Source organism: Coregonus lavaretus (assembly GCF_964263955.1).
Source record: "Coregonus lavaretus genome assembly, chromosome: 1".
Taxonomy (NCBI): Eukaryota; Metazoa; Chordata; class Actinopteri; order Salmoniformes; family Salmonidae; genus Coregonus; species Coregonus lavaretus.
In genome coordinates, this window is record NC_139988.1 from 59,611,036 (window position 1) to 59,638,247 (window position 27,212).

The 27,212-nt window shown below is 43.4% G+C and overlaps 1 protein-coding gene across 1 annotated transcript in view; it reads left to right on the top strand.

The window, feature by feature from the left end:
* The first annotated feature begins 554 nt into the window (after positions 1 to 554).
* Positions 555 to 27,212, top strand: part of wdfy4 (WDFY family member 4) — a 157,554-nt gene continuing 130,896 nt past the window's right edge. The window contains exons 1-10 of the mRNA XM_084157490.1: positions 555 to 776; positions 3,836 to 4,156; positions 5,156 to 5,267; positions 6,086 to 6,297; positions 7,047 to 7,175; positions 7,527 to 7,716; positions 19,119 to 19,308; positions 19,756 to 19,916; positions 21,246 to 21,478; positions 21,797 to 21,927. Of these exons, the coding sequence (XP_084013616.1) occupies positions 762 to 776; positions 3,836 to 4,156; positions 5,156 to 5,267; positions 6,086 to 6,297; positions 7,047 to 7,175; positions 7,527 to 7,716; positions 19,119 to 19,308; positions 19,756 to 19,916; positions 21,246 to 21,478; positions 21,797 to 21,927 (1,694 nt within the window). The 5' untranslated portion in view covers positions 555 to 761. The remainder of the gene's footprint in view (positions 777 to 3,835; positions 4,157 to 5,155; positions 5,268 to 6,085; positions 6,298 to 7,046; positions 7,176 to 7,526; positions 7,717 to 19,118; positions 19,309 to 19,755; positions 19,917 to 21,245; positions 21,479 to 21,796; positions 21,928 to 27,212) is intronic.

Sequence of the window (27,212 nt, forward strand, 5' to 3'; positions counted from 1 at the left end):
GATTTGTTGAAAACAGACTCATTTAATCAAGTAGTTAACCATGTTAGCAAGCATTTTCTTATATTTTGACTGCACACTGCTGGCTGGCTGCAACCTGATTTCATAGCATTTCGTATTATTATTATTCTATATGTAAATCCGGACACTCCATGTAGTATGATATGTTACGCAATTATCATAACACATCATTTTTAATATGTTTTTTTTTGGGGGGGGGGGCTTGGCTTCCCCAGTGATTTTACCCACGCATCGCTAATCACAGAAAAAATGATTTTGTTCATGTTTGGCAACACGTTTGTCCTGCTTTCATTACTCCTCATCACCACGGGTAACATGACAGGTCTATAAAAAGCCAAACAGGTCTCTATTGCAGTCAGAATGTGGAGTGGCGAGAGCTGGCAGGGTTCCGCCATAGTTACCAGAACAACAGAGTTCTTCACTTCTGCTTTTGGCTCATAGGAAATTAAGCACATGACCTGGCCCTGCTGATGTAAGACGGAGCGAAGTTCAGATCAGACCACTCTTGCGCTCTCTCTGCAGATTACTGATGGGACTGCTGTAGTGGAGGACACACAGATTAGTGAGAGGTTTGAGGACTCACACATACACACACTGGACTGAAGGGCTAGAGTAGTCATGTCCCTAATGGTGAAAGCCTGCATGCCCTGACATGGGAACAGAGAGAGGGAAAGGGAAAGAGAGAGAGAACCCTTATTTGGATTTAACAACTCCGATCCACCTGACTGTCAGTGGACTCACAGATGACTCTCACACAGGTAGGTACAGTTACAGTATATACTATGGGCCTGCTCTGAGACTTGTCAGGCTGTCTGTGTGCCAGGATAAGGTTTTATTATAGTGAGGTTGTATTATAGTGAAGTTTTATTGTTTGTGTTTGGGAGAACAGGTTTATGTTCTCGTAAACAGACATGTTGCTCCTCCACTCAATAATGCTCTGCTGTACTGGTATGAACCAGTTCTGTCATGGTATGAGGAAGAGCTTAGCGAAAGGGAAAGAGAGAGAGAGGGATAGAGAGAAAGAACAGCACATGGTTTTCACAGATCAACTTCAAACTACAGTGGGGAGAACAAGTATTTGATACACTGCCGATTTAGCAGGTTTTCCTTCTTACAAAGCATGTAGAGGTCTGTAATTTTTATCATAGGTACACTTCAACTGTGAGAGACGGAATCTAAAACAAAAATCCAGAAAATCACATTGTATGATTTTTAAGTAATTAATTTGCATTTTATTGCATGACATAAGTATTTGATACATCAGAAAAGCAGAACTTAATATTTGGTACAGAAACCTTTGTTTGCAATTACAGAGATCATACGTTTCCTGTAGGTCTTGACCAGGTTTGCACACACTGCAGCAGGGATTTTGACTCACTCCTCCATACAGACCTTCTCCAGATCCTTCAGGTTTCGGGGCTGTCGCTGGGCAATACGGACTTTCAGCTCCCTCCAAATATGTTTTATTGGGTTCAGGTCTGGAGACTGGCTAGGCCACACCAGGACCTTGAGATGCTTCTTACGGAGACACTCCTTAGTTGCCCTGGCTGTGTGTTTCGGCTCGTTGTCATGCTGGAAGACCCAGCCACGACCCATCTTCAATGCTCTTACTGAGGGAAGGAGGTTGTTGGCCAAGATCTCGCGATACATGGCCCCATCCATCCTCCCCTCAATACGGTGCAGTCGTCCTGTCCCCTTTGCAGAAAAGCATCCCCAAAGAATGATGTTTCCACCTCCATGCTTCACGGTTGGGATGGTATTCTTGGGGTTGTACTCATCCTTCTTCTTCCTCCAAACACGGCGAGTGGAGTTTAGACCAAAAAGCTCTATTTTTGTCTCATCAGACCACATGACCTTCTCCCATTCCTCCTCTGGATCATCCAGATGGTCATTGGCAAACTTCAGACGGGCCTGGACATGTGCTGGCTTGAGCAGGGGGACCTTGCGTGCGCTGCAGGATTTTAATCCATGACGGCTTAGTGTGTTACTAATGGATTTCTTTGAGACTGTGGTCCCAGCTCTCTTCAGGTCATTGACCAGGTCCTGCCGTGTAGTTCTGGGCTGATCCCTCACCTTCCTCATGATCATTGATGCCCCACGAGGTGAGATCTTGCATGGAGCCCCAGACCGAGGGTGATTAACCATCATCTTGAACTTCTTCCATTTTCTAATAATTGCGCCAACAGTTGTTGCCTTCTCACCAATCTGCTTGCCTATTGTCCTGTAGCCCATCCCAGCCTTGTGCAGGTCTACAATTTTATCCCTGATGTCCTTACACAGCTCTTTGGTCTTGGCCATTGTGGAGAGGTTGGAGTCTGTTTGATTGAGTGTGTGGACAGGTGTCTTTTATACAGGTAACGAGTTCAAACAGGTGCAGTTAATACAGGTAATGAGTGGAGAACAGGAGGGCTTTTTAAAGAAAAACTAACAGGTCTGTGAGAGCCGGAATTCTTACTGGTTGGTAGGTGATCAAATACTTATGTCATTCAAAAAAATGCAAATTAAATACTTAAAAATCATACAATGTGATTTTCTGGATTTTTGTTTTAGATTCTGTCTCTCACAGTTGAAGTGTACCTATGATACAAATTACAGACCTCTACATGCTTTGTAAGTAGGAAAACCTGCAAAATCGGCAGTGTATCAAATACTTGTTCTCCCCACTGTATGTGAAGCTCATTCTCATTACTCGGTTATGTTCAAAGTCACAGACCAAGATCTGTCTCTGTGTGTACCCATAGTGCAGGGATAATGGGCAGCACAAGAGGCCCTGTGTGTGTGTGTGTGTTCGCTCGATCACCGTAGTTCCTAAACACATCACCCCCTCCCCCCCCACACACACGGGACAACCAGAGTATGAGCAAACCGAAGCAGTTTTCCTTCCCTGCAGCAAGCCCAGTGTTACATCACAAGACAACAATTACATCCTAATGTGACTGTGAACAGCTGATAGGGAGAGGGTGTGCATGTGTGTTCCCTCACAGCTGTGTGGGAGACTAGCACGAGATGTAGAAGGATTAGTCAGTGATGTCATAAATCTCAACATTCTTCAGAAATTAAAGTGAAAGTGCCTGTGATCCAAAACGTGAGCCAAACTCTCAATTAATTGAACCAAATAATTGGAACAGTTGGCTGGCTCCCAGGTGTACGTTTGTGTTGCATTTCTATCTAACCCCTTACCGTTCATATCTCTTTATAGTGCACTATCAAATCACACCCTCAAGGAGTTCATTAGGCACACTTAGTTCCTCTGGCGTGTTCCAGTTCATCTTTATCTCAGAAAAGGAAAATTGAGAATACTTGGAGGTCTGCGTTTATTGTAGGAACTATGGTTGTGAAATTCCAGAAACGTCTCTCCCTCCATGATTCCCTCCGTGCTTATTTGCTCCTTATTCTGGGAATCCTCCAACCGGTATTTCTGACAAACATGAGAACGTTTCTGTATTTTGCAACACTAGTTGGGACCTACAGGTGTTGTCATGCTCACCCTTCTCACTCTGAGCTGTTGACTGCTTAGAGGTTGATAAAAATATCAGTAGTCTAGCTTTCTCTCTTTATCTCCGTAGACGAGCTGTTTATAGAGGGACTGAAGACAATGGGAGAAGTGAAGTCTGATTTTAAGTGTGTTTCTATGTCACTGCCACTGTTAGAAACCAGCCTGCAAACAGATGTGTCCAACACTGATTATAATCTATTCAATAGACACTAAGGGGTAACCCAGACTGAGCCAACCAACCGGAAATTCTGGAAAAATGTCCTCTTTCCGTCTCTATTTCACTCTCTCTGTTTCTCCTCTCTGTTTCTGTCTGTCTGTCAGGAGCAGATGGGTGACGTGGAGAGGATCAACAAGGAGACAGGGGAGCTGAGCGCTTCGGGGGAGCTAGCTGCCCCCCTGGATCTGAAGGAGGGGGGGGAGAAGGGGGAGAGAGGTGAAGGACCCCAGACCCATCCCCTTCTGGTCCTCCGAGAGATGCTCCAACAGATGGAGACACACACACACAAGGATAGTAAGAACACCTCTGGCCAGAAACACACACATACCCAAAAGGAAACCATGGACCAAAGCGAGATAGACACACCCCTCCCCCTCGACCAAAGAGAGGAACACTTGCTCCGAGTCCTGCCTCTCTACATACAGGTACAGTACTGGGGTATCCCTGGTCCCAGATGTGTTTGTGCTATCTTACCAACTTCTGTGGTTATTGTCATGCCAAACGGCCACAGGAGTTGGCTATATGTCATGAACAGATGTGGGAGCAGGCTAGGTATCCCCTTGCTATCTTTCTCTCTAACTACAGGAAATGGCCATTATCAGATCATGTTGGTTGACTATGATGATAATGTCAGCACTTTCTTCTCAACTGAAGTCACTTCTTTACTATAACCCAATCAGAGACCCTTTGACAATGCCTATAGACAAACTGATAGGGTTTATCCTACGATTTCCTCCCATAATAGCAAGTTAATGACAATCATCATGGCAAGTACTCTCCTTTGGCTGAATTCCAGCGCTGATCTCTGTGCCCATTGAGCAGGCTGCTGTGTGTGTGCATGCATGTGCATGCGCATTGATCTGGGTAGGACCATGGTGATAACCATAGCCGCAGGCGTAAGCAGTCTCTGAGTCTTTTCCCCTTGAACTAAAGGAGGGAGTCTTCACGTGTGACTGGTGTGTGTGCGCGTGCACACACATAGGCCCCATGATCTGCGCAGTGGGATTTCACCAGTATATAGGGGCCCATTCAAACACATCACCTATATCCATATCTTCTTACAGGTTACAATGCAGACACTATAAATCTGGTGTTGTGTATTTGTGTAGTTGGTATTGCATGTCTGGTATTTGTCTAGTTGTTATTTGGTGTATCTGATTCTGCAGTGCATAAAAAGAGAAACGAAACCTGCATCTGTGCTTCTGCTAAATACTCATTCGTTGCATCAACTATTCCATTCTGCCTCGGTTCAGGTTTTTAACTGTATCAATACATTTACTACAGTAAGACTATTCACTGTAAAGTAAACTAGCAGCACTCAATGCTAGCTAAACCTAACTACAGTAACCATCTCTCTCTCTCTCTCTCTCTCTCTCGCTCTCTCTCTCTCTCTCTCTCTCTCTCTCCCTCTCTTTCTACTGTAGGTATGTGAAAGTGGTGGTGGGACAAATGAGCTGGATCTGAGGAGTCTAGCTGCTCTGACTGCAGACACTGTCGTCTCCAACATCCATGACATACTGGCAGAAAAACCTGCAGGTATTTTATGGTCATCATGCCTTTATTACGGTTATGGCATGACTGCCCTCTGTGTTCTGCTCCACTAGAGATCTCTTCAGTCATATTTCTCTGATAAGCTTTACTGGGTTACTGCAGGGTATAAGAAGGCAGTGTGTGCGAGCGTGACTGTCTGTGTGTGACCATGTTTGCATGTTTGCATCTTAGTACGACCTGACTTTTTTTTTTAGAGAAGTGGATACTTCTGTTTTTTGTTCTGAACTATGTCATAGAGATGTACTGTATGTCATGTTTCTCTGTTAGCTGTGTGTTTCTCTGCTGTACCAGGACCTCTTTACAAATAACAGTGTCATGAAGTTATTGGTTTAATACTTTAGTATTTACATACCAGCACAGTACAGTAACTGTACTAGAGCAACTTTCTAGAAAGTCAACCTGAATAACAAAACAGAAAGACACCTCATGCAGATCTTGATGTTTGAGACTAGAAAGTGAGAGTAGTTTCAGTGGATGGTAAAAATACTATTATTATTTTTACCCTCTGCGTTAGAACAGGCTCTCTGAGAACTCTGTTAGTAAGTATGCTTTCAGTTTGAAGTTAAGGGTTTCCTTTGTTCATGTGCCTCTATCCACTAGGCCCTTCAAGTAGATCTGAAAGGAATGGCTATGTACAGTGTAAGCAATATGGTAGTAGCTGCTCTACCTTGCCCTTTGATAAGATTCAGTGTCTAAGGTTAGGTGCTATGGGGTTGTTCCTGGACATATTTGTTTCTACGCCTTGGGTGTATCTGTGATTCTAACCCCTGTTGTGTGTCTGTAACTGTCCATCTCTCTCCTAGAGGAGGCTCGCTACGAGGTGCAGCAGTTCTTCCAGAGAAGAGACGAGAGGGACAACACAGAAGAAATAGACAACAGTGAGATAGACAGCAGGGAGACAGACATGACAGAGGAGACAAACAGGAGAGAGTCACACAGCCAGACAACACAGACAGACAATGCAGGATGGCTTCTGTTGAAGACTCTGTCTCTCCTGACCGCTACAAACTCTACAGTGAGTGAAGTTAAACATGTTTGAATCTAAAGCATGGCAACCCTGACCCTTTAACAGACTGACTGTGGTTTAACACATTATAGTTCACCCCTGTGTACTGTAGTCTGAAGTCCCAGGTAACTGGAAGTGAAACCATCTGGAAACTCCCAGTGTTGTTTAGTTAAATTATGATTCAGTATGTGTTAATTAGTTATGGGTGGTCCTCTGTAGCTCAGCTGGTAGAGCACGGCGCTTGTAACGCCAGGGTAGTGGGTTCGATCCCCGGGACCACCCATACACTAAAATGTATGCACGCATGACTGTAAGTCACTTTGGATAAAAGCGTCTGCTAAATGGCATATTATATTATATTATATTATATTATATTATATTATTATTATTATTATTATTATTATTATTATTATTATTATTAATATTAATCAATCAGAGTTGTTCCAGTGCATAGGACTTGGTAAGCCCCTCACAGACAGACAACACCTTGGTGGCATATTTTTAGGAAGCACTGCAATGTCTGTGTTTTTGTTGTTGTCAGTTATTCACACTCAAAGAACAAGTTTTAAAGGCAAGTCATAAAAGCTTATCAGATTTTCTGTTGCTAGGAATAAAAGTTCATTTTTTTATTTTATTTCTGTTTTTTCTCTCTTTAGGAATTGCTGTCTTCAATAAGCCAGGTTATATTGTGTTCTCTTTCTCTGGGAGGTGATTTGGTCAGTAAAGTCAGATTGTTGTGTGTTCTTCTCTATTTTTAGGACTTGATGTCTGTAGTAAAGCCAGGTCTGCCGGCGGCCCTGGTGAAGTGTCTCTACCTGCTAGTGTGTCTACCGGCCCGGAAGGAGAGAGCAGCAGTAGAGGAGACCTTTCAAGAACTGTTCATACAGGTGAGTCCTCTAGTCTATTTCAGCGGTACCCTCAAGGTTAGAGAGGCTGATCAGTAAGAGCATGGTTGTCTGCTCGAATCCCAGTGCTGATAGATAATATCAGTCAATAGTGAACAGTGCTGGCAATATAATCTCAGGTGGTCCATTGTAGCTCAGTTGGTAGAACATGGCGCTTACAATAGTGGGTTTGATTCCCGGACAAACCATACGTAAAAAAAGGTATGCACACATGACTAAGTTGCTTTGGATAAAAGCGTCTGCTAAATGATGTATATTATTATTACAGGGGCCACCTACTGTCATGTGCCCTTGAGCAAGGCACTTAACCCCTAACCTCCTCTCCCTCCTTAGGTCCTGTTACAGCTGTGCAGTCACCCTTCCAGTGTGGAGGAGATGGTGGAAACTCAGGAGTTGCAGTGTCTGATCATCTCGCTCACATCACTACATGACCAGACTAGTGCCCCCTGGAGGCACCAGGCATCACGTGTCCTCAGAGCTGTCTCTGCTGCTAAGACACCCAATACCGTCCCCTTCCTACAGGGTGAGCTGAAGTGTAAAAATTATAATTGTAGTAGATAATTAGCCTAATATATTCAGTATTAGTGGCCCATGCAAGAATCAAACCCACAAGCTTGTTGTTGCAACCACTGTGCTCAAAACAACAGACATGGTTCTCAGGTAGGGATTGAACAGGAGCATATAATTTGAAAAAGATGAGATACTAGCTGAACTTTTATTAAGTAAAAAAACGAAAAGTGAACGAAATATCAATGCAACCCTGGTGTTTGATTACAAAATACAATTCCTCAATAGAGAGTGGTAGAGAGTCTGTATCAGTTTAGCTTAAGTTATTGGTTGGATGTTTATCCCATCAGTGATGTGTTCAGAGAGAAACATCCCAGTAAACCTAAATTGGTTCTGTGAAGTTCCCAGAACATTCTTTAGGTTGCGGCAAATGTTCTCATAACACAAAAACTGTCCAGTCATGGTGATGATTATAGATTGTTTGTATAAAACATTCACCTGATGTTGCAAGAACGTTCCTAGTAAACATTTATTTTGTTCTTTAAAGGTTCCCAGAATGTTTCATTAGGTTGTGGGAACAGTCTGGTGAGAACAATGTGGGGACATCACAAAAGACATGTTCCCAAAACACAAAAACTGTCCAGTTGGGCAGATGATTCTACAATGTTTCTTTTAGGGTGCAGAAATACATTAACGTGATATTACAATAACTTTCCCAGAACACATTTAGTCTGTTCTTTAAAGGTTCCCAGAATGTTTCATTAGGTTGTGGGAACATCATGTGGACATGACGAAATATGGTCCCAAAACACAACAATTATTACAATGTTTCTATTAGGTTGCAAAAAACATTTGCCTGATGTTGCAAGAATATTCCCAGAACACATTTTTTTCCTGTCCTTTAAAAGTTCCTAAAACATTTCTTTAGGTTGTGGGAACATTCTGGGGATATGACAAGAGAGAGGTTCCCAAAACACTAAAACTGTCCAGTTGTGCTGACATTCAGATAATGTTTGTATCAGGGTGCAAAAAACATTCCTTTGATGTTGCAGGAATGTTGACAGAACAGCCTTTCTGAGTTCTTTAAAGGTTCCCAGAACACAAAATATGCTCAGTTGTGATGACATTCCTACAATGTTTAAGTTAGGTTGCACAGGACATTCTCTTAATGGTGTAAGAATGAAATACGACCGTTTTTATGCTGTTCATAGCATATTTGTTTTAGGTTTAACATAATATTCCATTGATGTTCGCGCAATATACTTTTTACCTTGTCTTGGAGGTCCTCATAACATTTCAAGAACATTTAGAAAATTGTATATTTAAGTTTGACCTAATACAGATGTAGGATCATAATTTGATCACTCCTTTGTTGCTGAACATTTTCCTGCACTACAGGAAATGCAAACTTGTAGTGTATTTGAGTTTAAAAAATGCCTCTAAAGTTTGTAATTTCCACTTTGACATTTCTGACTTTATTTGCCCTAATGAACCATTTATCAACCCCTACAAGAATGTCCATTAATTATAATCCACATAATAATTCACATTTCCTGTTGCTGCAGGATGATTTTCCTGCTGTAGCAAACTGTCTCAGATTAAGATCCAACATATGTATAACCACAATATTCTGAGCATGCGAATTGGAATGCATCCCCAATTATGTTTCTCTCTGTATTTAATGGCAATTTGCATTTGAGGACTGTATTGTAGGTGATATAGGTACACATGGCATGTTAATTTCATTCGTAGAACATTTGAATAGCATTTAATCATACAAATGCAACCATATTTTTTACACTTCATACAGATGTCGGATCTTAATTTGACCCCTTTCGCTCTTAGAGACTTACCCCAAAAGACTCACAGCTGTAATTGCCGCCAAAGGTGTGTCTACAAAGTATTCCCTTTGTCATTATGGGGTATTGTGTGTAGATGGGTGAGAAAAAAATATATTTAATACATTTTGAATTCAGGCTGTAACACAACTAAATGTGGAATAAGTCAAGGGGTATGAATACTTTCTGAAGGCACTGTATGCTGCACACTTCTGGGCCCATATTTACAAGGTATCCAAGACTGAGTGCTGATCTAGATTCACTTTAGCTTTTCAGATCATAAAAAGTAAGCCAGGGGGGACCATTTCAAGCATCTCAAAGTAGGAATTATATTTGGTGCATTTTCTAAAGTGGAACAGTACATTTTTGTTTTTACAGTTAGTCAAAGTTCTGCATTTTCTGACTGGATTTATAAATCTGAACGAAATAAAGACATCCTCTTTTTTAGTATACACTACATGACCAAAGGTATGTGTACAGCTGCTTGTCAAACATCTCATTCCAAAATCATGAGATGTTTATATATATAACAGCCTCCACTCTTCTGTGAAGGCTTTCCACTAGATGTTGGAACATTGCTGTGGGGACTTGCTTCCATTCCGCCACAAGAGCATTAGTGAGGTCAGACACTGATGTTGGGTGATTAGGCCTGGCTCGCAGTCGGCGTTCCAATTCATCCCAAAGGTGTTCGATGGAGTTGAGGTCAGGGCTCTGTGCAGGGCAGTCAAGTTCTTCCACATCGATCTCGACAAACCATTTCTGTATTGACCTCGCATTGTGCACGGGGGCATTGTCATGCTGAAACATGAAAGGGCCTTCCCCAAACTGTTCATTCTTAAATGGAAGAAGTTTGGAACCACCAAGACCCTTCCTAGAGCTGGCCGCCCGGCCAAACTGCGCAATCGGGGGAGAAGGGCCTTGGTCAGGGAACTGTCCAAGAACCCGATGGTCACTCTGACAGAGCTCTAGAGTTCCTCTGTGGAGATGGGAGAACCTTCCAGGAGGACAACCATCTCTGCAGCACTCCACCAATCAGGCCTTTATGGTAGAGTGGCCAGACAGAAGCCACTCCTCAGTAAAAGGCACATGACAGCCCGCTTGGAGTTTGCCAAAAGGCACCTAAAGGTCTCTCTGACCATGAGAAACAAGATTCTCTGGTCTGATGAAACCAAGATTGAACTGTTTGGCCTGAATGCCAATTGTCACGTCTGGAGGAAACCTGGCACCATCCCTACGGTGAAGCATGGTGGTGGCAGCATCATGCTGTGGGGTTGTTTTTCAGCAGCAGGGATTGGGAGACTAGTCAGGATCGAGGGAAAGATGAACGGAGTAAAGTACAGAGAGATCCTTGATGAAAACCTGTTCTAGAGCATTCAGGACCTCAGACTGGGGCGAAGGTTCACCTTCCAACAGGACAACGACCCTAAGCACACAGCCAAGACAACGCAGGAGTGGCTTCGGGACAAGTCTCTGAATGTCCTTGAGTGGCCCAGCCAGAGCCCGGACTTGAACCCGATCGAACTTCTCTGGAGAGACCTGAAAATAGCTCTGCAGTAATGCTCCCCATTCAACCTGATAGAGCTTGAGAGGATCTGCAGAGAAGAATGGGAAAAACTCCCCAAATACAGGTGTGCCAAGCTTGTAGCGTCATACCCAAGAAGACTCGAGGCTGTAATCGCTGCCAAAGGTGCTTCAACAAAGTACTGAGTAAAGGGTCTGAATACTTATGTAAATGTGTATTTCTGTTTTATATTATGATAAATTAGCAAACATTTCTAATAACCTGTTTTTGCTTTGTCATTATGGGGTATTGTATGTAGATTGTTGAGTAAAAACATTATTTTATCAATTTTAGAATATGGCTGTAACTTAACAAAATTTAGAAAAAGGGAAAGGGTCTGAATACTTCCCGAATGCACTGTGTATTTTTTCCATGAATATTTCTTCATGCAATTAATCCTTTACATTAGTTTATGCACTATTTATCAAGCATTTATCAAGCCCATCAGGACATGGAGCACATTTTCGGAGTTATTAAAATGTTGCCATCGTCTTTATATGCTGTGTACTTGTAACACTGTATTTTATTATTTTCTTTCTTCATCACGTGTTGAAAGTCTAATAATGTGATTTTGAAATTGAGAAAAGGTCAAATAGTTTTCTTACTTTTACTGAACAAAAATATAAACACAACATGCAATAACTTCTAAGATTTTACTGAGTTACAGTTCATAAAAGGAAATCAGTCAGGCCCTAATCTATGGATTTCACATGACTGGGAATACAGATATGCATCTGTTGGTCACAGATACCTTATAAAAAGGTAGGGGCGTGGATAAGAAAACCAGTCAGTATCTGGTGTGACCATAATTTGCCTCATGCAGCATGACACATCTCCTTCGCATAGAGTTGATCAGGCTGTTGATTGTGGCCTGTGGAATGTTGTTCTACTCCTCTTCAATGGCTTTGCGAAGTTGCTGGATATTGGGGGGAAATGGAACACGCTGTCGTACATGTCGATCCAGAGCATTCCAAACATGCTCAATGGGTGACATGTCTGGTGAGTATGCAGGCCATGGACATTTTCAGCTTCCAGGAAGCTGGGACATTTTCAGCTTCCAGGAATTGTGTACAGATCCTTGCGACATGGGGCCATGCATTACCATGCTGAAACATGAGGTGATGGCGGTGGATGAATGGAAGACATTGGTCCTCAGGATCTCATCATGGTATCTCTGTGCATTTAAATTGCCATCGATAAATGCAATTATGTTTGTTGTCCGTAGCTTATTCCTGCCAATACCATAACCCCATCACCACCATGGGGCACTCTGTTCACAACAGTGACATCAGCAAACTGCTCGCCCACACAACGCCATACATGTGCTCTGCGGTTATGAGGCCGGTTGGACGTACTGCCAAATTCTCTAAAACAACGTTGGAGGCGGCTTATGGTAGAGAAATTAACATTCAATTATCTAGCAACAGCTCTGATGGACATTTCTGCAGTCAGCATGCCAATTGCACACTCCCTCAAAACTTGATACATCTGTTGCGTTGTGTTGTATGACAAAACTGCACATTTTAGAGTGCCTTGTATTGTCTTCAGCACAAGCTTCACCTGTGTAATTAATCAGCTTCTTGATATGCCACACCTGTCAGGTGGATGGATTATCTTGGCAAAGGAGAAATGCTCAATAACAGGGATGTAAACATATTTGTGCTCAAAATTTGAGAGAAATACGCTTTTTGGGCGTATGGAAAATATCTGGGATCTTTTATTTCAGCTCATGAAACATGGGACCAACACTTTACATGTTGCTTTTATATTTTTGTTCGGTGTAGTTTGAAGGTTATGAGCCTGTTTTTAAGAAGCATATGAATACACAATAATATACGTTATTTAAAGGAAGTTCTCTCCTTATTTCATAAGGCTTTCAACATATGGTGAAGATAGAAAATCATAAAATACAGTGTTACAAGTACACAGCATCTGAAGTGGAAAGGAACATTTTAATAACTCAGAAATTGTGTTCTGTGCCCACATTTACCATATTTGACTGGGAAAAGCACCTTGCCACAGCTATCCTCTGGTGACGCAGAGGGTTCATGATCTGGCAGCAGATCCGAAGATTGCAGGTTCAATCCAATATTTTCTTTAACAATGTTTATTTTGAAAAAAAAAGAATTTGAGGTTCAGATATACTCTACTAAAAGAGAGGATGTCTTTATTTCGTCCAGATGTGTAAATCCAGTCAGAAATGCAGTGGTGGAAAAAGTACCCAATTGTCATACTTGAGTAAAAGTAAAGATACTTGAATAGAAAATCATTCAAGGAATTTAGGAATTTAGTGAAGTAAAAGTAAAAGTTGTCAAAAATATAAATATTAAAGTACAGGTACCCCAAAAAAACTACTTAAGTAGTACTTTAAAGTATTTTTACTTAAGTACTTTACACCACTTCAGAAATGCAGAATGCAGAAACTATAAAAAATAAAACATTGTGTAAAAATGTACTCTTTAACCTTAAAAAACGCACCCTATATAATTCCTACTTTGAGATGCTTGATATGGTCCCCCCTGGCTTATTTTTCATGATCTGAAAAGCAATTGTGATCCGAAATCAGCACTCATAGTCTTGGATACCTTGTAAATATGGGCCCAGAAGTACCTAGCACATAAAGAGGATAAGTGAAGTGATTGATGGTGAATAACCTAGTTACCAGTATTTCGCTGGAATTGTTATGTCTAAGAAGGCTAAAAAGGAAGCATAGAATTCCTGATTGACCATACTGCCATGGCTATATACTGATAAAAGAAGATGCAAGAGCGCTTTCCTGGTGGCGCAGAGACCAAAAGACCTGGTTAAACATTGCAGGTTCAAACCCCAAATGTGCAAAATATGGTTGTGTTTGTATGAATAAATTATTTTCAAATGTCCTATTAATTAAATAATGTGCAGGTTATCAACATATGAAGTGTAAAAATATGGTTGTGTTTGTATGATTAAATTATTTTCAAATGTCCTATTAATTAAATAATGTGCAGGTTATCAACATATGAAGTGTAAAAATATGGTTATGTTTGTATGATTAAATGCTGTTCAAATGTCCTATCAATGAAATTAAAATGCCATGTGTCTCTATATCACCTACAATACAGTCCTCAAATGCAAATAGAAATACATCTGGAGAGAATAATTATGGGGATGTATTCCAATCTGCTTTCTTATGCTTTAATTTGCATGCAGAGAATGTTGTGGTAATATTAGGTAAAACGTAAATATACAATTTTCTAAATGTTCTTGAAATGTTCTGAGGACCTCCAAGACAAGGTAAAATGTATATTGCGTGAACATCAATGGAATATTATGTTAAACCTAAAACAAATATGCTATGAACATCATAAAAACTGACTTATTTCATTCTTACAACATTAAGGGAATGTCCTGTGAAACCTAACTTAAACATTGTACGAATGTCATCACAACTGAGCATATTCTGTGTTTTGGGAACCCATCTCTTGTAATGTACCCACACTGTTCCTACAACTACATGTTCTGGGAACCTTTAAAGAACTCAGAAAGGCTGTTCTGTCAACATTCTTGCAACATCAAAGGCATGTTTTGTTCACCCTGATACAAACATTATCTGAATGTCAACACAACTGGACAGTTTTTGTGTTTTGGAAATATACCTCTTGTCACGTCCCCACAATGTTACCACAACCTAATGAAACATTCTGGGAACCTTTTAAAGAATAGACTAAATGTGTTATGGGAACATTCTTGTAACATCAGGTGAATGTTTTTTGCACCTTGAGTGTCTGAATGTAACCCATACAAACGGATGGAAGTATGGAGGTCGTTTTGTGCCAATCAAAATAAGGGGTTAAATAGGTGTCCAAAAAAACAAAAATATTTCCTGAGCGTTCTTATATCTCCTAGATATAGGACAGACACTTCAAAACCTTATTCCTTATGATTAATTTTTTGACTGTCTTTTTTTGCCATTTATGAATGTGTTATTCAGTGCTATGGGCTATAGTAGTAAAGGACAAATTCAATATTTTATCAAATAATAACACATACAAAAAAAAATTATACCTAAAGGGGTCCTAAAATTCAAATAGCAAAATGATCCATAGTATGACCATCTTAGCTTAGACCAGGGGTGTCAAACGTACGGCCCGCGGGCCGGATCAGGCCCGCAAACGGGTTTAATCCGGCCCGCGAGATGATTTAGATTTTTTTAAAAAAAAAAATAAAAAATTAAAAATTATTATTATTTTTTTTTTTTTGGTAAAGTATAAAAATGCGCTGCAATTTTTCAATAAAATAAACTGCTGTTCCAATTGCGTCCACTGGATGGCGCAATAGCAATTGTGTTAAGCAAGCAAATTGTTTATACCGGGGCAGAGCAAGTAGGTCAAGCACGTGCAGCCAATGAGCTACTTTGTTTTGCCCGCGATATTTATTACGGCTTCTACTTTTAACATTATGTGCTTTGGCACCCTCATTGCCCCAATATGTCTCTGTCAAAAAAGAGAAAAGTGGACGCAGAGTGCAGAGTGTTCCAAGAAAAATGGTCATCCTATTTATTCACGGAATTGAATGGGAAAGCTGTATGTTTGGTGTGTTCAGAGCATGTTGCAGTGCTGAAAGAATATAACCTTCGTCGCCACTATGTGAGTCTTCATGCCGACAAATAAGACAACTTTCAAGGACAGCGGAGATGAGAGAAGGTGAATGAACTGTTGGCGGGTCTGAAGAAACAGCAGTCTGTGTTTACTCACAGCCGAGACATCAGTGACGCTGCAGTGAAAGCTAGCTACCTCATTGCTAATGAAATCGCAGTGGCTTCAAAACCATTTAGTGAGGGTGAATTTGTAAAAACATGCATGATGAAGGCAGCGGAGATTGTGTGCCCTGAAAAGCGGCAGGCTTTTGCAAATATCAGCCTGACAAGAAACACAGTTGCAGACAGGATTTCCGATCTTTCAGTGGATTTGGACAGCCAGTTGAAGCAAAAAGTAAAGTTATTTATTGCGTTTTCGGTTGCAATTGATGAAAGCACGGACATTACAGATGTTGCACAACTGGCCATTTTCATCCGCGGAGTTGATGACACATTGACCGTCACAGAGGAGTTCGTGGAGTTGGTGCCGATGACAGATACAACGACAGCAGCTGATATTTTTACCGCACTCGTCGGCGCGCTGGACAGGGTCGGAGTGGACTGGTCCCGCGCTGTCAGCCTGGCTACAGATGGTGCGCCCTCAATGATCGGGAAAAAAGCAGGCGTTGTGACAAAGTTCAGAGAGAAAGTGCAATCTGCAAATGGAGGACGTGATTTTTTGACTTTTCACTGTATTTTGCACCAGGAGGCTTTGTGTTGCAAGTCATTAAAGATGGATAACGTCATGAAGGTGGTCATCCAAACTGTTCATTTCATCCGATCCAGAAGCCTGAATCACCGTCAGTTTGACAGCCTTCTCAGAGAGAAAGACCACATCTATGGCCTGCCATACCACACTGAGGTAAGATGGTTAAGCCGAGGTGCTGTGCTGAGGCGTTTCTTTGATTTACGAGAAGAAATTGAACAGTTCATGGAAGAAAAGGGCAAACCAGTGTTAGAATTTCATTCCGCAGAATGGATGCAGGACCTTGCATTTATGGTGGATGTTACAGAGCACCTGAATAACTTGAACAAACAGCTGCAAGGGCGCAACAAAGTTGTCACGCAGTATTATGACAGCATACGTTCTTTCAAGTTGAAGCTGTCATTGTGGGAGACGCAACTTGCCGGTGGTGATGCAGCTCACTTCCCCTGTCTGAAAAATGTGTGCGCGACCCAACATGTGGCAGACATGAAGCGGTTCAAAGATAAAATAACGGGACTGTTACGGGAGTTTGAGCAACGCTTTCAGATTTATGTTTATGTTTTTATGTTGATGTGCTATTGTTTTTAATTGATTTTATTTGTATATTTAACCTATTCTTGACTCTGTGGTTCTTGCACTTGTTTGGGGAACAGGATTTCATTATTTTTATCTACATTTCTGCCTGAGAAATGACACCCTGATATAGTTCTGTGATCTGTGATATACTTCTGTGAATCACTGAGGCATTGTGTGTTTGTGTGTTCTTTGTCCTCAGAACTTTCAAATAACTTGATGTGTTTTATGATTAATAGTGATGTTGTGCTTTTGGACACTGTCCTCAGGCTCCAGCTTTATGTTTATATGTTTTTATGTTGATGTGCTATTGTTTTTAATTGATTTTATTTTATTTGTATATTTAACCTATTCTTGACTCTGTGGTTCTTGCACTTGTTTGGGGAACAGGATTTCATTATTTTTATCTAAATTTCTGCCTGAGAAATGACACCCTGATATAGTTCTGTGATCTGTGAAACAGTTCTGTTAATCACTGAGGCATTGTGTGTTTGTGTGTTCTTTTTCTTTAGAATTTTCAAATAAACTTGACGTGTTTTATGATTAATAGTGATGTTGTGCTTGTACTATTTTGGACACACTGTCCTCAGGCTCCAGCTTTATTTTGTATGTTGATCATATTAAAACAAAGAAAACAATCTGAAGTTGTTGTTTTTAAGTTATATATACCATTATTTTTCCGGTCCGGCCCACTTGGGAATAGATTTTCCTCCATGTGGCCCCTGAGCTAAAATGAGTTTGACACCCCTGGCTTAGACGGCTTAGACTTTTAAAGGTTAATTGTGTTATAGGAACGTTCTTGCAACATCAGGCGATTGTTTTATACAAACATTCTATAATCATCACCACATGGACAGTTTTTGTGTTATGAGAACATTTGCTGCGACCTAACGAATGTTCTAGGAACTTTCACAGAACCAATTTTGGTTTTCTGGTAAAACATTACTGGTACATTGTGTTATTACGTTACCTGGAAACCTAATGAGAACTTTTGAGGAATGTTCTGTGGTGGTTGTTGGATAAAAAAATACTTGACGGGAATCTTAGCTAATGTTATAGGAATGTTCCCGGTTTGCTGGGATTCAGTAATCACCAGAACATTAAGACCACTAACTTTATTGATAGGATGATTTTCCTATCTCCGGAATGTGGGTAGAGATAAGCAGCAGTCACCAGAGCCCCTGGTCTCATGACAAACACAAAAGTAGACATTCACATGATATCCACTCAGACCTCATTATCTACTTAGCTGTTCCCATACACAGCCCAGAGCACAAAACATGACTGTTGTCTGGTTTGTTTTGGTCATGGAGGACATATGTAAGGGATTATACCATGGCTATAATTGAACACAGTTCCCACAAGAAATGTGTTCATTTGCAGGTAGAAATGTGTTCATTTGCAGGTAGAAATGTGTTCAACATCTACTGAAGTAGCTAGCAAGTTTACTAGATACAGTAACTACAGTAGTTGCCTTGGTAACCAAACAAACAGACTTGCTAGTTTAGCCAACCAAACCATCAGTCTTAGCTTGCTATTATGAACATCGAATTCAACAATGTCAATAATGTTTACAATTCGACTTTTGCTTTCAAAAGCAGCTCAAACATTGAACATGTAAGATTGAAATAGCCATTGAATTCTACCGTGCTGATATACCATCCGTAATAGGGAAATAATGCATGCTCTAGAATGCCCTTCAAGCCAATCAGAAATTAGTAATTAACAATGCCAAGGTTTAAAATAATACTGTGCTAGTGTTTTATTTAATACTGTGGTTTTGGTGATGAGCAGTTTGCTTTGGTGATGATTATCAGTTCGTTTTGATGATGGTAGAGGCATTCAGGCAATTTGCCTGGCGTGTATTTTGATGGTTAATTACTTGAATTACTCAATGCATGATTCATTGACCCTGTAACCCCTTCTCTCTCTCTCTCTCTCTCTCTCTCTCTCTCTCTCTCTCTCTCTCTCTCTCTCTCTCTCTCTCTCTCTCTCTCTCTCTCTCTCTCTCTCTCTCTCTCTCTCGCTCTCGCTCTCGCTCTCGCTCTCGCTCTCTCTCTCTCTCTCTCTCTCTCTCTCTCTCTCATTCATATATATATCTTCTATTTCTCCACTCTCTCCTCAGCTAAGAACTGTGTGCGTATCTGTATTCAGAACCTGCAGCGAATCAGTGATCGTGCCCCAGCTCCAGTCCTAGCTGAGGTGGCTGTCACAGTGTTTAGCTTCATCAGAGACTCCTACCAGCTCAACCCTGCTCTGTTCACCGAGCTTGAAAATAACGATGGATACACTGTCTTACAGGCCATCATGACCCGGTAAGTTAGAGAGAGGGAGATGGGGGGGAAGGGAATTGAGGGAGGGAGAGAGGGTGAGGAAGGATGATGGTGAGGGAGAGAAAGGGAGTGGTTGAGGGTGGGAGAGAGATAATGTTTTTCAGTATCAAGAGGGGGAGGGAGAGAGAGGGACAGACTGAAAACATCTGTCTTTCATGAAAGCATCAGTAGGGGAACCTATCCAGATTTCTTGGAAATAAGGCTTCCAGGAATAAAGTTGTGTGCAACAGACTTAATGTAATTTGATGTCTTTTTGGGTTAAAGCCAATTCTGCCCACAACAAAATGCTATTTCTGTCTCTGCAGTTTGTCTGCTTACAGATATATGGCTACAAATAATATTTTCTCTTTCACTTTACATCTAGACCCTTGACTGTGTTTCTTTCACCCTCTCTCTATACCATTAATTCCCAAATTTTCCCAATGGTAGGTGTGAGGAGGGTGTGCCTGCGGACGAGTTTGGCCCAGTAGAGGACCTGTTGTCTTTGCTAGCATCTTTGTGTCTGTTTGGGAGGTCAGAGCTGAAGGTTGCTCTCTGTGTCACCAACCCTCAGCCACCTGGCTTCAAGTTTGACCCCTCACTCACCACAGGTAAGAAAACACTTCCTTCTATTCTCCCCCCTCCCGCCTCCCTTTCCCCCACACTTTAAGAACAAATGGAGGTGGGACACTGGGAAACCTTGTGTATCTCCCACCCCTCTACCCCTTCCCGCACCCTTCCCTTGTACTCCACAAACAGCCCCCTGCACCTCTCCCTACAGTCCCCCTCTCCCCTCCCTTGCCCCACCTCTCAGGTTAACAGGAGCCATGAGGTGATTATGTCTAAGATGATGAAGTGAAGTCTGCTGTCCTAACTCTGTTAACAGACACACTGCATTCATAAAACACCACCGCACAGAGGCTACCCATCTATCACGTGCACACACACACAGATACCTCCATGTGTGTGCGCGCACACACACACAGACACATACAGAGCCCATCTATCACCTACAGGAGCACCTCTTTCACCAGCGTTGAGACGAGTGTTTTAGGATGATCTTATTTGTCTGTGATGTGATTTTCATTACAGGTGAAAATGAATCTTATTACAAACCACTTATATATTTATTTACCACAAACATATCCACGTTCCCGCTCCTAAATCTAAGACCATCTCGGAATATTCTGACAAGGCTGTGCTTCCAAACTTTATCAGTGCGGATAATTATGTTTTCCCAATGTTTTTATGCAACTTACCATATTTGTTTTCTATCAATCTATGTGAGCGTAACTCGATTCCCTTGGTTATTTTCTCCTGTTTAGGTTGTAGGTTGTTTGTGGTTCAACCATCATTCCTCTATGGAATTGACTCTCTGACCTTGCCTGAGCAAAATATGATAAATGGTTCCTTAACTAAAACATAACTTTGCTTAAATTGACCTCTGAGTATGCCATAATATTATTTTCACATTGATATTACTTTGTCAGCTGCATGAGAATGTATTTCTGGTCCCCTTCTCAAAGTCAACATCAAACACAAAACAAACATATTTTTCCAGGTAGGGATATTGGTCATAGACACTATAACTGACCAGCCCAGCCAGTGTTTTGCTATGCGAAACAAAGCCTCTTTGACTGAACCTATTTCTAGTTTCTGTCTCTCCTCTTCTAGATAGGGGAAACACTGCTCCTAGCTTATTACACTTTTACATCTCTGTCTCTAGCTGAGCCTAGTTAACCTTCTGCTTCAGGCTTTGTCTCCTTGTGTCATAAGATGCACTGCAGAGGGTCTGCACAAAAATATTTGCCTATGATGTGTTCTCAGTTCTGAGCAGATTACAGGAAGGAGCTGATGAGAGGATTAAGGCACTTAGTACAACTGAGATTCCCGCAATAATGTATCCTTTTTTCACTAATCTTTAACCCCTGTCCTTCCAGGCTCTGCGGTAAGGAACCTATCAGCATTCCGTTTGCTCCAGGGTTCCTTCCAGCGGTCGGAGGACTGTGTTTTCTGCAGCCAGATCCTAAGCACCATCAGGACTGTGTGGTCATGGAACAGGGCCAACTTCTTCCTGTTAGAGTGGACTGTTCAATCGCTGGCACAGCTAGCTCAGTGTGTGTCGAAGAAACCGCCTCCTGTACACAGACTGTTCTTCTCCATGTTAGAGATGGTGGGTTGAGTGACACATGCACGTGCGGGCAAGCAGGCACATACACACACACGCGCGCACACAAGCACACACACACTTGCATGCACACAAGATATCTACACTTGTTACGTACATACACAAAAAATCCGTAACAGATTCTGTCAATGTCCAGTCATTCAAGAAAGCTATCCCCTTAACAAGCTCTACATTTATAGTTCTCCATCCATGACTCCATATGTCCATTATGTTTAATTAATTCAGCAATTGATAATTTGGTGAAATGCTTATCTGTTGATTCACCACTATTGACTGAACGATCCCGTTAATGTGTCTGTCCAGGTGGCGTTCCATCTTAACTACATCCCCCACGAGGCTATGCGTGCGGTGCAGGCTGTGCTGAAGCAGGACTGGGCAGGGGCCGTGGCCGGAGGGGCACAGTTTGGAGTGGCTGCCCTCGGCTGCTTCCACAGGTTTAAATTAAGGAATAAACTTTATTGATCTCCAGAGGTTAAATTGGATTCGTCCCCAGCATAAGACAAATGTATTATTTTATAAATGACTCTATGACTGGGATGATACAATATACACTCAGTGGCCAGTTTATTAGGTACACCCATCTAGTGCCGGGTCAGACCCCCCTTTGTCTCCAGAACAGCCTGAATTCTTCGGGCGTGGATTCTACAAGTTGTGGCGTTCAAACGTTGCTCAATTGGTATCAAGGGACCTAACGTGTGCATTCCCCACATCATTATGCCCACCAGCCTGTACCGTTGACACCAGGCAGGATGGGGCCATGGACTCATGCTGCTTACGTCAAATCCTGACTCTGCCATCAGCATGACGCAACAGGAACCAGGATTCGTCGGACCTGGCAATGATTTTCCACTCCTCAATTGTCCAGTGTTGGTGATCGCGTGCCCACTGGAGCCGCTTCTTCTTGTTTTTAGCTGATAGGAGTGAAACCTGGTGTGGTCGTCTGCTGTAATAGCCCATCCGTGACAAGGACCGATGAGTTGTGCGTTCCGAGATGCCGTTCTGCACACCACTGTTGTACTGCGCTGTTATTTGCCTGTTTGTGGCCCGCCTGTTAGCTTGCATGAGTCTTGCCATTCTCCTTCGACCTCTCTCATCAACAATCTGTTTTCGCCCACAGGACTGCCGCTGACTGGATGTTTTTTGTTTGTTGCACCATTCTCGGTAAACCCTAGACACTGTCGTGCATGAAAAGTCCAGGAGGCCAGACGTTTCTGAGATACTGGAACCGGTGCGCCTGGCACGGGCGATCATACCATGCTCAAAGTCACTTAGGTCACTCATTTTGCTCATTTTAACGTTCAATCGAACAGTAACTGAATGCCTTGATGCCTGTCTGCCTGCTTTATATAGCAAGCCATGGCCATGTGACTCACTGTCTGTAGGAGTAAGCCATTTTAGTGAATGGGGTGGTGTACCTAACAAACTATATTTCTAGCACTTTTTTACACAATACAGTGCATTCAGAAAGTATTCAGACCCCTTGACTTTTTCCACATTTTGTTACAGCCTTGTTTTAAATAGTTGTTTTTCTCATCAATCTACATACAATACCCCATAATGACAAAACAAAAGCAGGTTTTTAGAAATGTTTGCTAAAAAACAATTTTACCAAAAAAAAAACACATTTACGTAACTATTCAGACACTTTATTCAGTACTTTGTTGAAGCACCTTTGCTAGCGATTACAGCCTCGAGTCTTCTTGGGTATGACGCTAAAAGCTTGGCACACCTTTATTTGAGAAGCTTCTTCCATTCTTCTCTGCAGATCCTCTCAAGCTCTGTCAGGTTGGATGGGGAGTGTCGATGCACAGCTATTTTCAGGTCTATCCAGAGATGTTAGATCGGGTTCAAGTCCAGGCTCTGGCTGGGCCACTCAAGTACATTCAGAGACTTGTCCCGAAGCCTCTCCTGTGTTGTCTTGGATGTGTGCTTAGGGTCGTTGTCCTGTTGGAAGGTGAACTGTCGTCCCAGTCTGAGGTCCTGATCACTCTGGAGCAGGTTTTCATCAAGGATCTCTTTACTTTGCTCTGTTAATCTTTCCCTCGATCCTGACTAGTCTCCGCTGAAAAACAACCCCACAGCATGATGCCGTCACCACCATGCTTCACCGTAGGGATGGTGCCAGGTTTCTTCAAACTTGGATTCATCAGACTAGAGACTTGTTTCTCATGGTCTGAGAGTCCTTTAGGTGCCTTTTGGCAAACTCCAAGCAGGCTGTCATGTGCCTTTTTACTGAGGAGTGGCTTCCGTCTGGCCACTCTACCATAAAGGCCTGATTGGTGGAGTGCTGCAGAAATGGTTGTCCTTCTGGAAGGTTCTCCCATCTCCACAGAGCACCTCTGGAGCTCTGTCAGAGTAACCATCGGGTACTTGGTCACCTCCTTGACGAAGTCCCTTCTCCCCCGATTGGTCAGTTTGGCCAGTATGCCAGCTCTTGGAAGAGTCTTGGTGGTTCCAAACTTCTTCCATTTAAGAATGATGGAGGCCACCGTGTTCTTGGGGACCTTCATTTTTTGGTACCCTGCTTTGTCATTATGGGGTATTGTGTGTAGATTGATGAGGGAAAAAAATTATTTAATCCATTTTAGTAACGTCGACACAGGGAGTCAGGAAGTAGTTGCAGTTAGTGAGTTCAATATGAGGGGATGGCATGAGCCAGGTGACCAGGATCCATCGGCCTGATGAGGGAAACATGAAAAGATGGTGAGATCCGGTAGTTAGTGGTAGTTAGTGGGGAGTTGTAATCTGTAAATTACCTTGTTGACCTTCCGGAGGACCTTGAACGGCCCCACAAACCGGGGACTCAGCTTCTTACAGGGTAGGCGGAGTGGGAGGTTCCTGGTGGAGAGCCAGACGCGATCACCAGGATGGAACATGGGAGCCTCACTGCGGTGGTGATCCGCCTACTCTTTCTGACGACGGATGGCGCACTGGAGTCTCACGTGGGCATCGTTCCATACCTCTTCTGCGCGGCTGAACAACTCATCCACCGCAGGAGCTTCGGTCTGGCTCAGAGTCCACGGAGCCATGGCCGGCTGATAACCCAGAACACACTGGAAGGGAGTCAGCTCGGTGTAGGAGTGTCGCAATGAATTCTGGGCGTATTCAGCCCAAGGAAGGAATCGGGCCCACTCCCCCTGCCGGTCCTGGCAGTGACTCCTCAGGAACTTCCCCAGCTCCTGGTTCATCCTCTCCACCTGCCCGTTAGATTGAGGCCAGTTCCCGGAGGTGAGGCTGACCGTGACCCCCAGCTTCTCCATGAAAGCCTTCCATACACGTGATGTGAATTGGGGGCCACGATTGGAGACGATATCCTCCGGAAGGCCATAGTCCCAGAAGACCTGCTAGAACAGTGTCTCAGCAACCTGGAGAGCGGTAGGGAGACCAGAGAGAGGGAGGAAACGGCATGATTTTGAGAATCTGTCCAGAACCACCAAAATCGTGGTGAAACTATCAGAGGAGGGGAGATCAGTGACGAAATCAATGGCTAGATGAGACCAGCGATGCTGCGGCACGGGAAAGGGAATTAGTTTTTCTGCTGGAGCGTGCAGGGGAGATTTAGATGAAGTACATACTGAACATGAGTTGACATAGTGTGCAACGTCCTGCGCCAAAGTTAGCCACCAGTATGTCCCAGAAAGGGATTGAGTGGTGCGGTTAATACCTGGGTGTCCAGCGGCGAGGGATGTGTGTGCCCAGGTCAGCAACCGATCTCTGACCCCCGTGGGGACGTAGATGCGCTCCGGAGGCTGGGTGGCAGGAGCAGGTTCTCTCTCCAGAGCCTGGTTGATGTCCACATCTATGTCCCAAAACATAGGGCCAACGATACGGGAGGCCGATTGATGGGGCGACCGACACTCACAGGGCCCTCCACCGATGTGGGAATCACAGGGTGCGAGAAAGCAGGTCCGCCGACATCCTGGTCCCCAGGCAGTAATCTTCTTCTCTGACCAGGAGATGGTGGGATTATGGAGTTGGAGCCACGGGAGGCCAAGGATGACTTTGTGCATGGGTGCGGAGGTGGTGAGGAAGGAAAGGCTTTCCTGGTGCTTGGGTCCCACGGTGAGGGTGATTGGAGCTGTGATGTGCGTAATAGTGCCTTATCCCAATGGTCGCATATCCAACACTTGGACCAGAAACGGAGAGGAGAGCGGGTATGAGGTGATGTACAGGGAGGAGGCAAGGGCCTGGTCAATAAAATTCTCTGCGGCACCGGAATCCACTAGAGCTGCAGAAACAATAGATGAGGGACAGCCAGCTAGTGAAATCGATACTAATAACGTTTTGGCGGAAAGTGATGATGGAGTACTCACGCCTAACCCAGGAGACGGATGATCACGGGGCCGTCCCTCTGCTCTCGTGCATTCCGGGTTGGGACGTACCGAACACCATTGAAGCTGGTGCCCCTCCTGTCCGCAATAGGGACAGAGCCCTAACTGTCTCCGACGGCGTCGCTCAGCCGCGGGGAGGCGTGTGGCCTCTACCTCCATGGGTTCAGGCTCTGACTCAGAACGGTCAACGAAGGAGGGAGAGAGGCGATGGGGGTGCCGACGCTCCCGAAGAAGGTTATCCAGATGGATGGCCATCGCGATGAGTGTGTCCAAGGTTAGACTGTCATCTCGGTACGCCAACTCCGTCTGGACCTCTTTGCACAATCCTCTTCTGAATAGGGTGCACAGCGCCGGCTTGTTCCATCCGCTGGATGCTGCCACTGTCCGAAAGGTGAGCGTGTACTCCGCTGTGGTCTGGATATCCTGCCGTAGTTGGAGTAGGCGCTCACCCCCCTCTCTGCCCTCCAGTGGATGGTAGAAGACCTCCCTGAACAGAGCCATGAACCCGTCATAGGAACCCAGCTCCTCCTCTCCTCTCTCCCAGACGGCCGTAGCCCACTCCAACGCCCATCCGGTCAGCAGGGAAGTAACCGTGGCAACCTTGGACCTCTCCGTGGTGGGGACTCCCATCTGATGAGTGAAAGAGAGGGAGCAATGGAGTAGGAAGCCACGGCATTTGGAGGGAGACCCGTCATATTTGTCCGGGAGGGACAAACGGGCATTGCTGACCTGGACGGACTGTTGGATGGGCTGGGGTGCTGGCTCGACTTGGGGTAGAGAATCCTCAGCTTGTTGGAGTTGATGCCCCTCAGGAAATATCGAGACGTTGAAGAACGTGGAGGACCTCATCCATAGCCGTCCCCAGTTGTGCCAGCTGGTCGTAGTGTTGGCGAAGTAGGTGTCTCTGTTCGCTGACCATCTGGGTGGCAGTATTCTGTAACGTCGATGCAGTGAGTCAGGAAGCAGGTGCAGTTAGTGAGTTTAATATGATTGAACATAGAACGATACAAAACAAGAGAAACATCTGACAAGGAAACATAACCAATACTGCCTGATAACTGATAACAAAAGAGTGCTATATAAAGGGTAAGTAATCAGGGAGTAATGAAGTCCAGGTGTGACTGATGATGAGACGCAGGTGTGCGTAAAGATGGGTTGTCAGGGCCGGTGGTTAGTAGACCGGCGACATCGAGCGTCGGAGAGGGGGAGTGGGCATAGGACGTGACAGTAAGGCTGTAACGTAACAAAGTGTGGAAAAAGTCAAGGGGTCTGAATACTTTCCGAATGCACTGTATATCCAGTTACTCATTGTGTATTTATTCCTTGTGTAATTATTTTTCTATTATTTCTATTTTTTTCTCTCTGCATTGTTGGGAAGGGTCCGTAAG